The 13,445-nt window shown below is 42.3% G+C and overlaps 1 protein-coding gene across 1 annotated transcript; it reads right to left on the reverse strand.

The window, feature by feature from the left end:
- Positions 1 to 6,336: 6,336 nt before the first annotated feature.
- Positions 6,337 to 12,657, reverse strand: LOC308352793 (cyclin-dependent kinase 4 inhibitor B-like). Its single transcript, XM_080819172.1, has 2 exons — positions 12,160 to 12,657; positions 6,337 to 9,648 (listed from the first exon to the last, which is right to left on the reverse strand). The coding sequence occupies exons 1-2, from the start codon at positions 12,313 to 12,315 to the stop codon at positions 9,388 to 9,390; spliced, it is 417 nt and encodes a 138-aa protein (XP_080675298.1). The 5' UTR covers positions 12,316 to 12,657; the 3' UTR covers positions 6,337 to 9,387.
- Positions 12,658 to 13,445: the final 788 nt, after the last annotated feature.

Below are 13,445 nucleotides of genomic sequence, written 5' to 3' on the forward strand. Positions count from 1 at the left end.
GCCGTGGTCCACTCAGCACAGGAAAAGCGGGGGAAGGAAAGGAAGCGGCAGCATAAAGGAGGGGTGAGTCGAGGATACAGAGGCGGCCTGAGGACGAGGAGCTCAGCTCCCGAGCGCAGTCCGGCAGGTCCCCGGCTGCCGGGCTGGATGGAGCTCGGACGCGGGCTCGCGGGCTCCCCGAAGGCGGGAGGTCGAGCCCAGGACGCGGCTTTCAGGCGGTCGGCGCTGACCCGGTGCCCCAACCTCCCCGGCCTGCAGTCAGTCGCGATCGATCTAGAGCGTCGCTGGCTGCCGGCGCGGCCTGGCCGGCTGGGCGTGTGGCAGAGGATGTGGGACTAGCTAGGCCCAGCCTTCGCGGAACCTTAACGGTGGCCCGCCGCGCTGCGGCTTCTACTTGTGCCCGGGCCTGGTGGCTTAGCTGCAGACGAGGACCCGCAGCACCAGAGCCGACACGGCCTTATAGATCAGGCGCCAAGCCCCGCGGTACGTGGAGAGAGTGAGGTTTGCATTGCCCGAGCCGCCGCACACTCCCGAGAGGCCAGGTCTAGCGGCTGGCTTCTCTTCCCGTTCCCCATCCCTCCCCACATCGCAGGACTTAGCCGTCGACCAGGCCGGCTGGACGAAGTGAGACTTAGGTACAGTTTTAAATAGCTGTTCTAAATGTCTAGATCTTCACAAACGCACCTCTCCGCTCTCCTGTAGGATTCACTCGGAATTTCTCGAACACCGTGCTCTTTGCTGGGGTTAAGTGCCTCTCCTCGGTCCAGAGTGAATCCCCTTTTTCGATCTTCATAAGGCTAGCTCTTTCTCCTTCAGATCTCTTCTCAAGTTTCCTTGCTCCGAGACTCTCCCTCTTTCAGGCCCCATATTATCATCATGGGTTTTGTTTTTCCTGCATTTAGCGAACAGAAATTATCCTATGTAATTGTTTACTTGTTTGTGGTTTTGTCTCCTACAGTAGTCTGTAAACTCCATGGGAAGCAAATCCTGCGCTCTTGCACAAAACCGACGACCCCTCCCCCCCAAAATACTCTGAATACCCCCAAAAAATACCCCCCCGAAAAAAACTTCAGAGGAGAGATGAATTAGTAAAAATATACAATTATAGTGAGGGGATTTCATTTTATGGCCCAGGGAAGGGGCACTTTAGAGGGTGGGTAGTTCAGAGAAAGCATTTTAGAGGAAAAATGCTCCCCTGTTCCAGCCCAGTATTATTGAAGGAACCTTGGAGAAGTGAAAGAATGAGGGTTTCCAGGCAGGGGATTAGCTGTGGCAGTAAACCATGGAAGAAGACATGTGTTGCACATCTCTTGAAACTATTAGTGTTCTCCAGAGAAACATAACCAATAGGATGGGTGTGTGTGTGCCTGTGTGTATGATTTATTCTAAGGAACCAGCGAACCTGATTGTAGGGGCTGGCAAGTCTGAAAACTGCAGGACAGGCCGGTGAGGCTGGAGACCCAGGGAGGAGCTGATGCTGCAGTTTTGAGTCAAGCCGCCTGGAGAAAGAATTGTTTCTTCTTCGGAAAGCCTGTCTTTTCACTTAAGGCCTTGGTCAGTTCTGCACACATTATGGAGGGTAATCTGCCTTCTTCAAAGTCTATGGATTTAAATGTCAGTTGTACCTAAAAAGTACCTTCCTAGCAACATCTTGACTGGTGTTTGACAAAACAGCTGGTACTGTAACCTAGCCCAGGTGACACCTGAATATTAAATATCATACAATCCCATTATGTCTGTGGGGGCTGCTGACAAGTTTAAATTCAGGAATCTGTATTGATTGGGCCTGTATAACTTTTAAAAGAAATTATGTTATGTTAGTCCCCATACAGTACATCGTTAGTTTTTGATGTAGTGCTCCATGATTCATTGTTTGCTATAAGGCCTAGTGCTCCACCCGATCCGTGCCCTCCTTAATACCCATCACCAGGTTCACTCACCCCCCACCCCCTCCCTTCTAAAACCCTCATTTTGTCTCCCAGAGACCATAGTCTCTCATGGTTCCTCTCCCACTCTGATTTCTCCTCCTTCATTTTCCTTCTCCTAATGTCCTCCGTGTTATTCCTTATGCTCCACAAATAAGTGAAACCATATAATTGACTTTCTCTGCTTGACTTATTTCTCTTAGCATAATCTCCTCCAGTCCCATGTTGATGCAAAACCTGTAGCCCTATCATCTCCTCTCACACTTGTTCTGGGCATAGGGAAGTTGCCCACTTCAGAGGAATGCCATTTGAGTAAGAGCATTAAGTAAGGTCATTATAGTAAGCTCCAAGTTCAATGAATATAAGTTTTAAAATTTAAACTTACATTCCATCTTGGTTTTCCCATGCTGCCCAACACCTGTGTTTTGTAAGTTGTGGCATGCAGGGGAATTCTATGCAATTTTAATAGTAGACTAAGGAGAATACAATTATGAAGATGAATCTTTAGCAAAACAACCAATTTGTGGCATTACAAAGACTTTTGGAATTCCAAATGACTTTTGGCTGTGTGCTCTTCAAAAAATGTAGGATCAAGGACTGAGCATTAGTACGTACACAAACTTTTACCTGTATTACTTATTGTATCCTCGCAGTGGCCCTTTGAATTTGGGATTACTACTTCCATTTTACAGGTGAGAAAACTGAGGCCCAGAGGGGCTCAAATCTTGGACAGTCTATGGCCAGCAAGTGCTAGGGCTGGAATCATCAAGAAGGTTTTTGGACTACAAGCCTTGTGTTCTTTCTGTTGTCCTAAAGGCTGGAGTCAATAGGGATTGAGCTATCAGTGGGTCATTTGTGCAAATAGAGAATCACTGAATGTGATTTATTTTCTTTGCTCTTTTTCTTTGGCCTAAAAAATGGATCTCTCTTAGTTTTTTTTCTTACTCATAAGTTTAAGGTGTACATCTTAGTTTTTTTAATGGAGGAAAAATATTTTCTATTTAGGATCAGCAAATTCATCCCACAGGCAGAGACAGAAGAGGATATTTTACTTAGTATGACTTGTTTTGTACCACTTGCCTCCCCCTCCCATCATGTACAGTATATTAGTTTCTTCTCTCAGGTAACTCCTGATGATCAGAATTCATGAGAAACTTCCATAATATTGCACATGTTCAAACTGAACACCCCAAAGATATAAGACAAAAGTCACCATAAGCAAGATTTAAAAACTATCATTGAACATATGACAAAAGATTAAGTTTTAGAATATATAAATACATACAGGAACAAAAAAGTAAACCAGTAGAAAAATGAGCAAAGAATACAATGTGTAGCTTATAGTGGAGCATATACAAATGGTTAGAAAAATATATGAAAAGATACTCAGTTTTACTCATTAGTAAAGAAAGGTAACAGAAACAGTGATGTATCTATGGGTGTGGCAAAAATTTAAAAAGGAATGATAATGTTGGTAAAGTCATCAGGAAACAATCACACACACTATTGTAACTTGGTGTGATTGTTTTGGAAGGCAACTTCAGAGTATTTATAAAAATTGAACATGCATGTATATATATATCCCTTTGACTTAGCAATTCCTCTCCTATAACTCATGTAAGTATGCAAAGATACACATACATAAACATATGCATAGAAATAGATATACCATATATGTACAGTGTATATATATGTATGGAAAGAGATATGCATGCATGCATGTATTTGTATTTATATTTGTATTTTTATATATACAGATATATGTTTATACACATATATAAAGATATATGTCCCTTTAACTCAGCACTTCCACTCAATAACTCATACCAGCATGTATGTATACATATATATATATGTGCATATATACACACACACACACTTATATGTAATATTGAAGATATATAGACACACACATATACACATGCACATAGAAGTTTGGAAAGATTTGACACAAAGACACACATATGCACACACTTTGTGTGCATGGGTGTGTGAGAGAGAGATGTATTCTTTTTTTTTGGAGAGAGATGTATTCTTAACCCTTGAAGTTTGTCTCCTATAAATTTCTGTAGATTGTTCATGTAAGGATGCCAAAAATATTCTTTATAACACCATATATAGTAGCAAAAAAAAAAAGCAAGAAAGGAAAAAGGAGATAATTTATGTGTTTGTCAATAAATTTCTTTTTTAAACTAGGTTTCATCCATAAAATAGAAAATTATACAGCCATAAAAAAATGAAGTGCATCTATCTGTACTGATAATGGAAGTTGTCAAAGATCTGTTACTAATAAAAAAAAACCAAGTTGGGGAATAGTATGGTCCCATTTATGTTTTCCAAATGTGTGCATTGGGTGAGAGGTGTTTGCAATTGTATGTACGTATATTTCTGGAAGGTTAATTTAAAAAATTTAAAAATAGTCATTACCCCTTGGTAGTGAGAATGGGGAGGGGTAATGAGATTTTAGGAGATTTTTACTTAAGTTTATTTTTGTACTGTTTGAAAGTGTACCACGAGCAAAAATTTTAAAGTAACCACCACAGACATCTCACACCTAGAGATGCTAATTCTGTAGACCTGATGGTTAGTACATCTAAATTTTAAAACATTTCTCTATGTAGATGATTCTCAAATGGAGCCAAGATTGAGAACCACGTCCCTATCTTTACAGGTCTCCAATGACTGGCAGGGACAGCACTATCTTTGTAAAGATATAAATAATACCTGAGGTGAATGTAAAATGAAATGTCATTTAATTTTTCTCTAGAGAGGGGATGACATTACTTTTGTTGTTGTTGTTGTATATGGTGAGATTTCGGCAGATCAAAAGGCTCCTGCAATCCTGGATAGATATGTATGTGGTAACTCTATTAAAGGCAGTCCAGAGATTAGAGAGTAGTCAAAGATGGCCGAATATTTTAGGCAAGGTTAGTGTTTATAACTCCAGGTGGCATTTTGGGAGGAGATACAGGGAACTACAGAGGTTTCTCCTGTGCCCAAGGAGAGGTGGTAGAACCCAGCAACTCAGACCCACAGGTGCTGGAAATCTAATGCCCAGGGCTTGAGTGGGAAAGGGATTAACAGGTGTTGGGCTTCCTTTGTACACTTCCACTATACCACAGATGGTTGTGAGTAGGCATGTCATCTTCACACATCTCTCAGGGTTTTTTCCACAGCAAAATCTTGGTTTCTATTTATTTCAAACTTTAAATTAGTGAATCAGAGTTGGATGCTCAGTTTTGAGGTACATGTTGACTTATATTAGTGAGCTTAGTATGTAATCCATGCTAGTTCCATATTATTTCACTAGCAGCACTAGTTTCAAAGCAAATTTGTGATAAAATTAATAATGAAATTATAAATATGTGTAAATTTAGATATTTAAATTTATAGTTAAATTAAAATTTTAAAATTAAATACGTATAAATTTAAATACTTAAATTTAGAGTTATATATATTATACATGATACATATTATGCATAATTCTATAATTAAATATAAATGACATACAAATGGTACCACTTCTAAAAGTAAAGTAATTCTTTTCCTTATGCAAGGAATGATAGTAAAATCTGAGTGCAGGAGTCAAGAGGCAAGAAAGGAGCCATCCTATTTGTCATAGCTGAACTTGAGACAAGTTTTATAGAAAACCAAGGCAGTAGGGAATGAGCAGATTCTCATTATTTTAGGCCTGGGATCATTTCACGAATCCATCAGTATGTAGATCAAACAAGTTTGTTTTGTTTTGATTTGATTAATTCTGTTGAATTAATGGCCCTTCTTCCACAAAACACCACCAGGCGGTTCCTCCTTGTATTCCTTTTGTTGCTTTCATCTCCTTCTCTGCCCTCCTGAAGAGCTGGCAGGTGCACATTTAGGTGATACAGAAGTCTTCCCTAACCAGCTGGTTTCTACAATCTCCTAGGCAAAATTTAAGGACCTAAAGTTTCAAGGAATCCGAGAGAAACAAACCAGAAAGTACAGATCCTTAGAAATGGGTATGTCAGATCCATGACAGCTGTTTCCGGAGTTCCTTATCTTTCTAATGACTACATATTTAAGCATTTTCTTGCCTTTAGCACTTTGTTCTTTCTGATACCCACAACTCACACACACACACACACACACTCTCTCTCTCTCTCTCCCTCTTTTTAAGTAAGCTCTACAGCCCAGCCTGGGGCTTGAACTCACCACCCCAAGATCAAGACTCAGAAATCAAGAGTCACATGCTCTACCCACTGACCCAGCTAGGTCCCCCAGCCAAACCTTTTCTCTAAACCAACCCATTCTAGGCCAGAATCCCTTGTTACATGCTCACTTTAAAACCACTTTTTCTTTCAGAACATTTATATTAGTTTGTATTGCCTACTTCAGTATTACTTTATAAATCTATTTGGTTTACTTGCTTATCTCATTTTAATAAATTAATTCCTTTAGTGGCTTCCAGTGGCATAAGAGAAATGCAGAAAGCAACAAGGAAAATGAGAGGTAAAAACAAAGTGAGAAAGACATTAACTTTTAAACTGTTAATTTGCAAAGGATTCTTTCTTCTAGTTCTTACAAATTTATCTGTAATTTTTCAACTAACTGGTGGAGGTGGTGCTTAAATAAGATTTTTTTCCCCTCCCAGGGCTCCAGAATTTTAAAATATGTCTTTCCTCTCTAATCTTCTATATATCTTTCCTTGACTTATGATATGGCACAATTATTACTAATAAAATATAAGACCCCACTCAGTCATCTATGCCACAAATTCATAAAGGGGTAAAGCCTTAGTGATGGTAGGGAGCTTTGGAGTAGTCTAGTCTAATGCCCATCTTTTATAAATGAGGGAAATTGAGACTAATCTAAGTCGCAGGACTCAGGTTGTGTAGTTGGAGAACTAAGACTGGGACCCAGGTCTTCCATTTTCCAATCAGGTCCTAACTTCATTCCCTCTTTCTTCCCTGGCATTATAAAATAGAACAGGAGAAGATCATGGAAAGCATTGTGACATCGTTGCTCCTTCAACTAATTTTTAAAATTAAAATTGTATCTTCTTACATATGATCTATCATCTGTCATCTCCGTGTTCATGTCTATTTGTAGCTTAGTTAATTGAACACTATGAAATTATACCAACCCCCAAATTATTCAAGTTTTCACAGAATGACTCAATACGTTGTTAATAATGAAAACTTAGGATGTCAGAATTTGGAGTAATTAGCTGCTAACATATACATGGAAGCAGAACTTTTTAATTTCAGTTTAAAAAATAAATAAATTAAATCAAATCTCTGCACCCAGTGTGGTGCTTGAACTCATGACCCCAAGATCAAGAGTCACATGCTCTACTAACTGAGCCAGTGAGGCACTCCAGACCTTTTGTATTTTAAGTGACACTGACTTTTGTATTTTCTACATAAGACAGTCCACAGAATGCTTCTTCAGATGACTTCTATCATTTTTCCAGATCACCAATTCTACTTGCTCTTCTTCAGGTAGAATCTTGAACCATGTCTTGAACACTGGAAAAATTATACCCTATTATAAAAAATTATCAACTAATATTTCTCTATCTTGTTCTCATCTGGAAAATGACATCTATCAGGTTTAAATATTAAATGAACAAATGTATTTTAATATATGCCTGGAACAAGTTACATCAATAAGTGCTTCCACATTTTTCCCAATAAGAAATGCTCTGATTGTCAACTAACTTTCCCCAGTAATGTATTCATCTGGGTATAAAGAATTGATGGAGAAGTAAAGATTTTTTAATTCAATTTAAAGAATCCCCTTCTTTTAGTCTCTCAAATTAGTTTTTTTCCTTCTGTTTCTCTCTCTCTCTCTCTCTCTCTCTTTCTCTCTCCCATACTTCATAAATCTTTTCCTAGTATATATAGCAGTGTTTTAAAATAAATTGTTGCTGGTATCATTTATCAGTAATTATTACAAAGAGTGAGAGAAGTGAACCTCTTAGAGTCTTTAACATTTCTCAGGAATTAGTGGTAAATCCATGATCATACATTTTTAAACCAAAATATCCACATCTTAGCATCCAATCTATTGTTTTTGTTTATTAAAGCATTGAAGTATCAGTTGTTCCAATGCCATAAGGAATCAAGCAACACTGGACATTAAATCTCAAAGCACTTTTAGTTTGTTCTGCAGATGTGAAGACATTCTGTGAGCCATCAACATGTATTTTCAACAGTTTTATATTCAATTTACTCTTTCAGCAACACTTTGGGAAATACCCCGAGAGAATTTACTGGGTAAGTGCATCGGTTTTCTACAAGATAATTGGAATATTTCATAGTTTGATCCTCTAACACACTCTAGTAAAGTCAGAAAATTTAACAAAGAAATAAATAGGTTAAGGGTGAAAGGGTCTAAGCTTTGTTACTGTGCCAGAGCTTCATTTAAAAGCTATAGTTCTTCCTCACCTCTTTACCCCCAAGCGCAAGTTACTTTGTTATTTAAAGCCTCCCCAGTAAGAGTGTTACTGAAGAACAACTCATAAATACAAAATATTGCAAAATCTTTTCATCTCATGGGGGGAGAGGGGGTCCTTTATCCTATCGTATATAGATGGAGCAAATCATTACAGTTAATCGTGACAGCCGCTCTCCCTGCAATCCACCACATCACCCTGTGCGCTGACTTCTGAACTCTCCAAGAATCTCCCCTGGATTGAGTAACAAACAGCAAGCACCCGCCCCTCTCCAGAGATGTTCTGTGTCTTCTTGACCCAGAGATCCTAGAACCTGTGGGCAAATTCCAGGTGGCTCTCGCATCCTCCTTTCCCGTCACTATCCGGTGGAGCTGGGTGCAAGTCCCCAGGGCTTCGCAGGTGACTTGGATGGCAACACACAGCCTGTAAAGCCCCGGGCACCTGCTGATGCTGTCTACTGTCGAACACGTCTTCAGCATCGTCGTTGTCATCTCCTCAGTCTTCAGAGTTTTCCTTCTAGTCCCAGGAGCCTCAAACCTAAAGTAGGGGCTTCCAGTACCCTCCTTCAAGGTCAGTGGGGGCAAACGTGTCTTCTGCCTCCCGCTCAAATGCCTATCATGGCCGCCTCCCACTCTGCAGCCAGCGTCTTTCCAGTGAAGTCTGGCAAACACCTGGGGTCGTTAGGGACTTTATGGGCCGCTTTTTGCCAGAAAACCCTGAAAAGTAAACAACACCCGGGAGCTTCACATTCAGCTCTTGAATCTCTCTGGAAGTCCATTTGCATCACCTCTGCGTTTGGCTGCGCCGTGAGTGTGAGGGCAGGATCCAGAGAAAAAGAACAAAGACAAAAAAAAAAAAAAAAATTGTATTCACTGTCTGCTTCTCCTCCCGGGCGGTGAGTCAAGTCTTCTGGAAGGCTTTCAGGCTTTCCGCCGCTCCACATTTGTAGCCTCCCTTGCACTAAGTTGGGGGTGGGGAACAGGGGAGAAAAGAAATGTCGTTGTGGGCGGCTGGGGGTACCTGCCATCAGTCTCCTGCAGCTGCGCGCAGGTACCGGGCGACAGCTCGGTGGCCCCGCTCCTCAGCCAGGTCCAAGGGCAGGCGGCCCCAGACATCGCGCACGTCCAGCTGCGCCCCGGCTCGGTGCAGTACCACGAGCGTGTCCAGGAAGCCCTCCCGGGCCGCGTCGTGCACAGGTCGGGTGAGGGTGACTTCGTCCGCACAGTTGGGCTCCGCGCCGTGGAGCAGCAGCAGCTCGGCCACGCGGGTGCTGCCCATCATCATGACCTGCCAGAGAGAGCAGAGTGGTCAGGGCGGTGAGATGCAGGCCTGGGCGGGGACAGGTAGAACCATTTCAAATAAATACCTGTTCACGAAGTAGCCACCTAATGCAGGGGCGCTTACAAGTCTCAGGAGTCTGGTTATGCTTCCTGTTTTGATGAAATCCCGACACCGTCCTCCACCCCGCCCTTATAACTCTTTACTCAGCCCTAATTGAGTTTCATTTTATTCTCCAAGCTGCAGAGACAAGAAAGAGCTGATAATAGAGTGCTAATAGTCGTTGTGTGAAAAAGAAAATTTTGATTTCCGTCGGAACATGGGAATCCATTTTGTTAAATAATTTATGGGCGGAGTTAAGTTTAAAAGCTTTTACCGGGCGCTTGGGTGGCTCAGTCGTTGAATGTCTGCCTTTGGCTGGGGCCATAGTTCTGGGGTCCTGGATTTGGGCCTGCATTGGGCTCCTTGATCGGTGGAGGCCTGCTTCTCCCTCTCTCACTCCCCCTACTTGTGTTCTCTCTCTAGCTGTGTCTCTGTCAAATAAATGAAATCTTAAAAAAAAAAAGAAAGAAAGAAAGAAAGAAAGAAAAAGCTTTTACAGACTTAGATTATTTCCCTTGATATCTCTTCCACATCAGCCATAATCTGGATCTAAAAATATTTAGGAGGCAGTGAGCTGGTATTTTTAAGAGAATAATGCTTTAGAGTAGAAACAATGTTTTTTTAGAGTAGAAACAATGTTTTAAGTTGTTTAGTTTTTCCTTGTAAACAAACATGTAACATAAACACTATATTTACATTGTACAGGATTTTATAATGTAATAGGATTTTATAATGTTAGATACTAAATAATTTGCTATGTAAAAAAGAGCTCGGATGTTAGTCAAATCAGAGCAATGCATAATTTAGAAAAAAAGATGTTTTGGAGCTGTAAACCTGTAGCATCCACTTGTGTATATGTACATCATACAAGCATTTACTTTCTTATTTTAACAATAAAAGTTTTTGATAACTAAATATCCAAAATGGAGTTATTTGTTCTTGTGAGCTTATGTATTTAAAAATGTGCCATGTAATTTAAGACAGTACTTTTTGTTTCATGAATATTAGAAACATCCATTTCCTCCCTTAAAAACCGTGATATGTTATCATTTCCACTAGTGATGTGTATCAGATATTTCACAAATAGAGGGAAGAAAAAGTTGTTCTTAGTATCTCAGAAAATAATGAATTAAAACTATAATCTCTTAAAATTATTAATATCATTTGAAGTCTTCAAGAACTACTTTACAATATTTATGCTGCTTTAAACTATTCCTTATTTCTTTTTTTTTCAAGATTTTATCGACTTATTTGAGAGAGTGAGTGAGCGCTCGTGCGTGCGCACTTGAACACACACATACACACACACACACACATGCAGGGGAGGCCGGAGAGGGGTAGAGACAGAGGGACAGTAAGAACCAGACATCCGCTGAGAAGGGAGCGGAGGCAGGGCTTGATTTTAGGACCCTAAGATCATGACCTCAGGAGAAGTCAGATGCTTTACCGACTGAGACACCCAGGCACCCCAAGCTGTCCCTCATTTCTTATAACACTTTTCTAAGAATGTGAAAGAAATGAACATATATTTCTTTAAAAATCTACATAATAAGATTCCTTAATAACAGCTTGGTTCTAGAATGTGACATTGAGATGAATACTAACGATTATACTCAATAAAGCACAAATATTACCTCGGGTTTTAAAAGAATTAAAAAATGCCAGTACTAATTAAAGGGATTCATAAACATATTGAATAAAGGATTTTAATCATTAAGAGGCTAATTATGTATGTAGACCCTCTGCCATTTAAAAAGGACCTAACAGTTGCTGCAGCATGCTTTTGTAACCTAATCACTGATAATCAAACAAAAATCTATAGAAGCATATTTTTTCTCATGTAACTCTCGAGACACTGCTAACGTAAGAAGAATTAAGTACTGTGGTCGAGGAATCCTGGCTTATCTCTTTGTATTCAGTTTGCCTCTATGAGAAAAGAATACAAAGAATTTCATATCGAAGCCGAGAAGTGCACGGTAATTTTTGTCATGCACTATGATTCTGCATGATTCCTCAAATCTAATCCAGATTGTGTAATTTGTCATTTGATTATGTCTATCAATGGAAGTTGACAGAATATTTATTGAAGGACAGAGAAGACAAACGTTTTCCTCCCCAAATAACCTCTCCTTTTCTCCCCAATTGAACCTCTCCCTTTCATCTGTGATCATGAGATGGGAGAGAGAATATTGACATTTTTTCTGCTACTAAAAAGAAAACCAAACTGAAGAAGCGGTTTCTTTCAATCCCTTTCTTTAGGATCCTCGGTGGGGAGAACCTGCTTTACACCTGGGCTCCACACCTCAAGGAAGAGACACAGGTACGTTGGTGAAGATCTGGGTCCCAGCCGCGTCCCACGGAGGCCGCTCCCCTTTGTTCATGCGCCCCCTGCCGGCAAGGCCCCAGGGCCCCAGCTACCTGGATCGGCCGCCTCCCGAAGCGGTTGACTCCGTTGGGATCCGCACCGGCTTCCAGGAGCTGCCGCACGGTCTCCACTTGCCCCTGTGCGGAGGCGCTGGCCAGGCCCGCGTCGTCGCCGCCACCACCCAGCATGCCCTTGTCCTCCTCGCGCATTTCGCAGCCCGCAAACGCAGACCGGCCGGGATAATCCACCGCTGGCCTTGAGCTTCGCCACACCCCTCCCTTGTTCCCCACCTCGCCCTGGCGCCCTCTCCCCTGCGTGGGAAAGCTCAGGTCAGCTTCAGCCCTCTTTCGCTGTCCTTCCGTCGCTTGGAGGCCCGTGCAATGGCCTAGCCACTCGTGGTTAAACTGGGCTTTTCCCGGCTGGCTCCCGGGAAAAAGCGCCTCCCGTGGCCGCAGCCGAGCGTAGGGCGCCTCCGGCCGCCGAGCGCGGGCGCGTCGTAGCGTTCTCCCCGCCGAGCCTGGCTCCGGCTAGGTGGAGAGCCGGCTGGGAATGAATCCGTTTCCAGGCGGGCGGCGGGGCAGGGCATTCCCCACCCCCTTAGGCTCCGCCTCCCGTCCGGCCGGCCAGCGCTGGCACTTCCCATTGTGCGGGCCGGGAGGCCTGGCCCGCAGATGACGTTACAGCGGACGAGGCCGTGGCAGCCGGCGGGAGGGGGTGGGGACGGGGCGGGGGCGCGGTGGTGGTGAGGGGGGGTGGGAGGGGGACGGGAGCCCGGCCAGACGGTCCTGGGACGCATGCGCCAGACTCGGGAGCGCAGAGCCTGCAGTCCTGCTCGCCCGGCGTCCAGCAAAGGCCTTAGCTAAGGTTTTGGAAAAGTTGAATCAACGCACTCAGCTCCTAATCCCCTCCCTCCAGCAGGCGGAGCAGAGGATTTCTATTCCTTCAACCCGGTGCCAGGTGGTTTCACTCTGGAAACGTTAGGCGTTCCTTGTGCAATTGAATGACTGGCTAAGAGAAAGGCATTTAAAGTAACTTCGTCTCCCTTAAGATTTCTGAAAGTGACAGTTTTGCACCTGTCATGCAGGTTAAATTCATCCCCAGGGAGTATTTGAATTTCACTAGCTTCACATCTTGCATCAAGTTTAGCACTTCTCTTTTGGGTGTGTTTTCTTAGTTGAGTTAGTGAAAAGTCAGTCACAGTGAAAAATCCTCAGAATCCTGTTTTGAATGTGCTTTTTATTCTTTTCGTCTTTGAATAATGGATACACACATACACAACACCAAAAAAACGAACCTAGTTTGAGAATGACAATGGCAACCTGGTACATGTGAGACATTT

Source organism: Martes martes (assembly GCF_963455335.1).
Source record: "Martes martes genome assembly, chromosome: 12".
In the NCBI taxonomy this organism is placed as follows: domain Eukaryota; kingdom Metazoa; phylum Chordata; class Mammalia; order Carnivora; family Mustelidae; genus Martes; species Martes martes.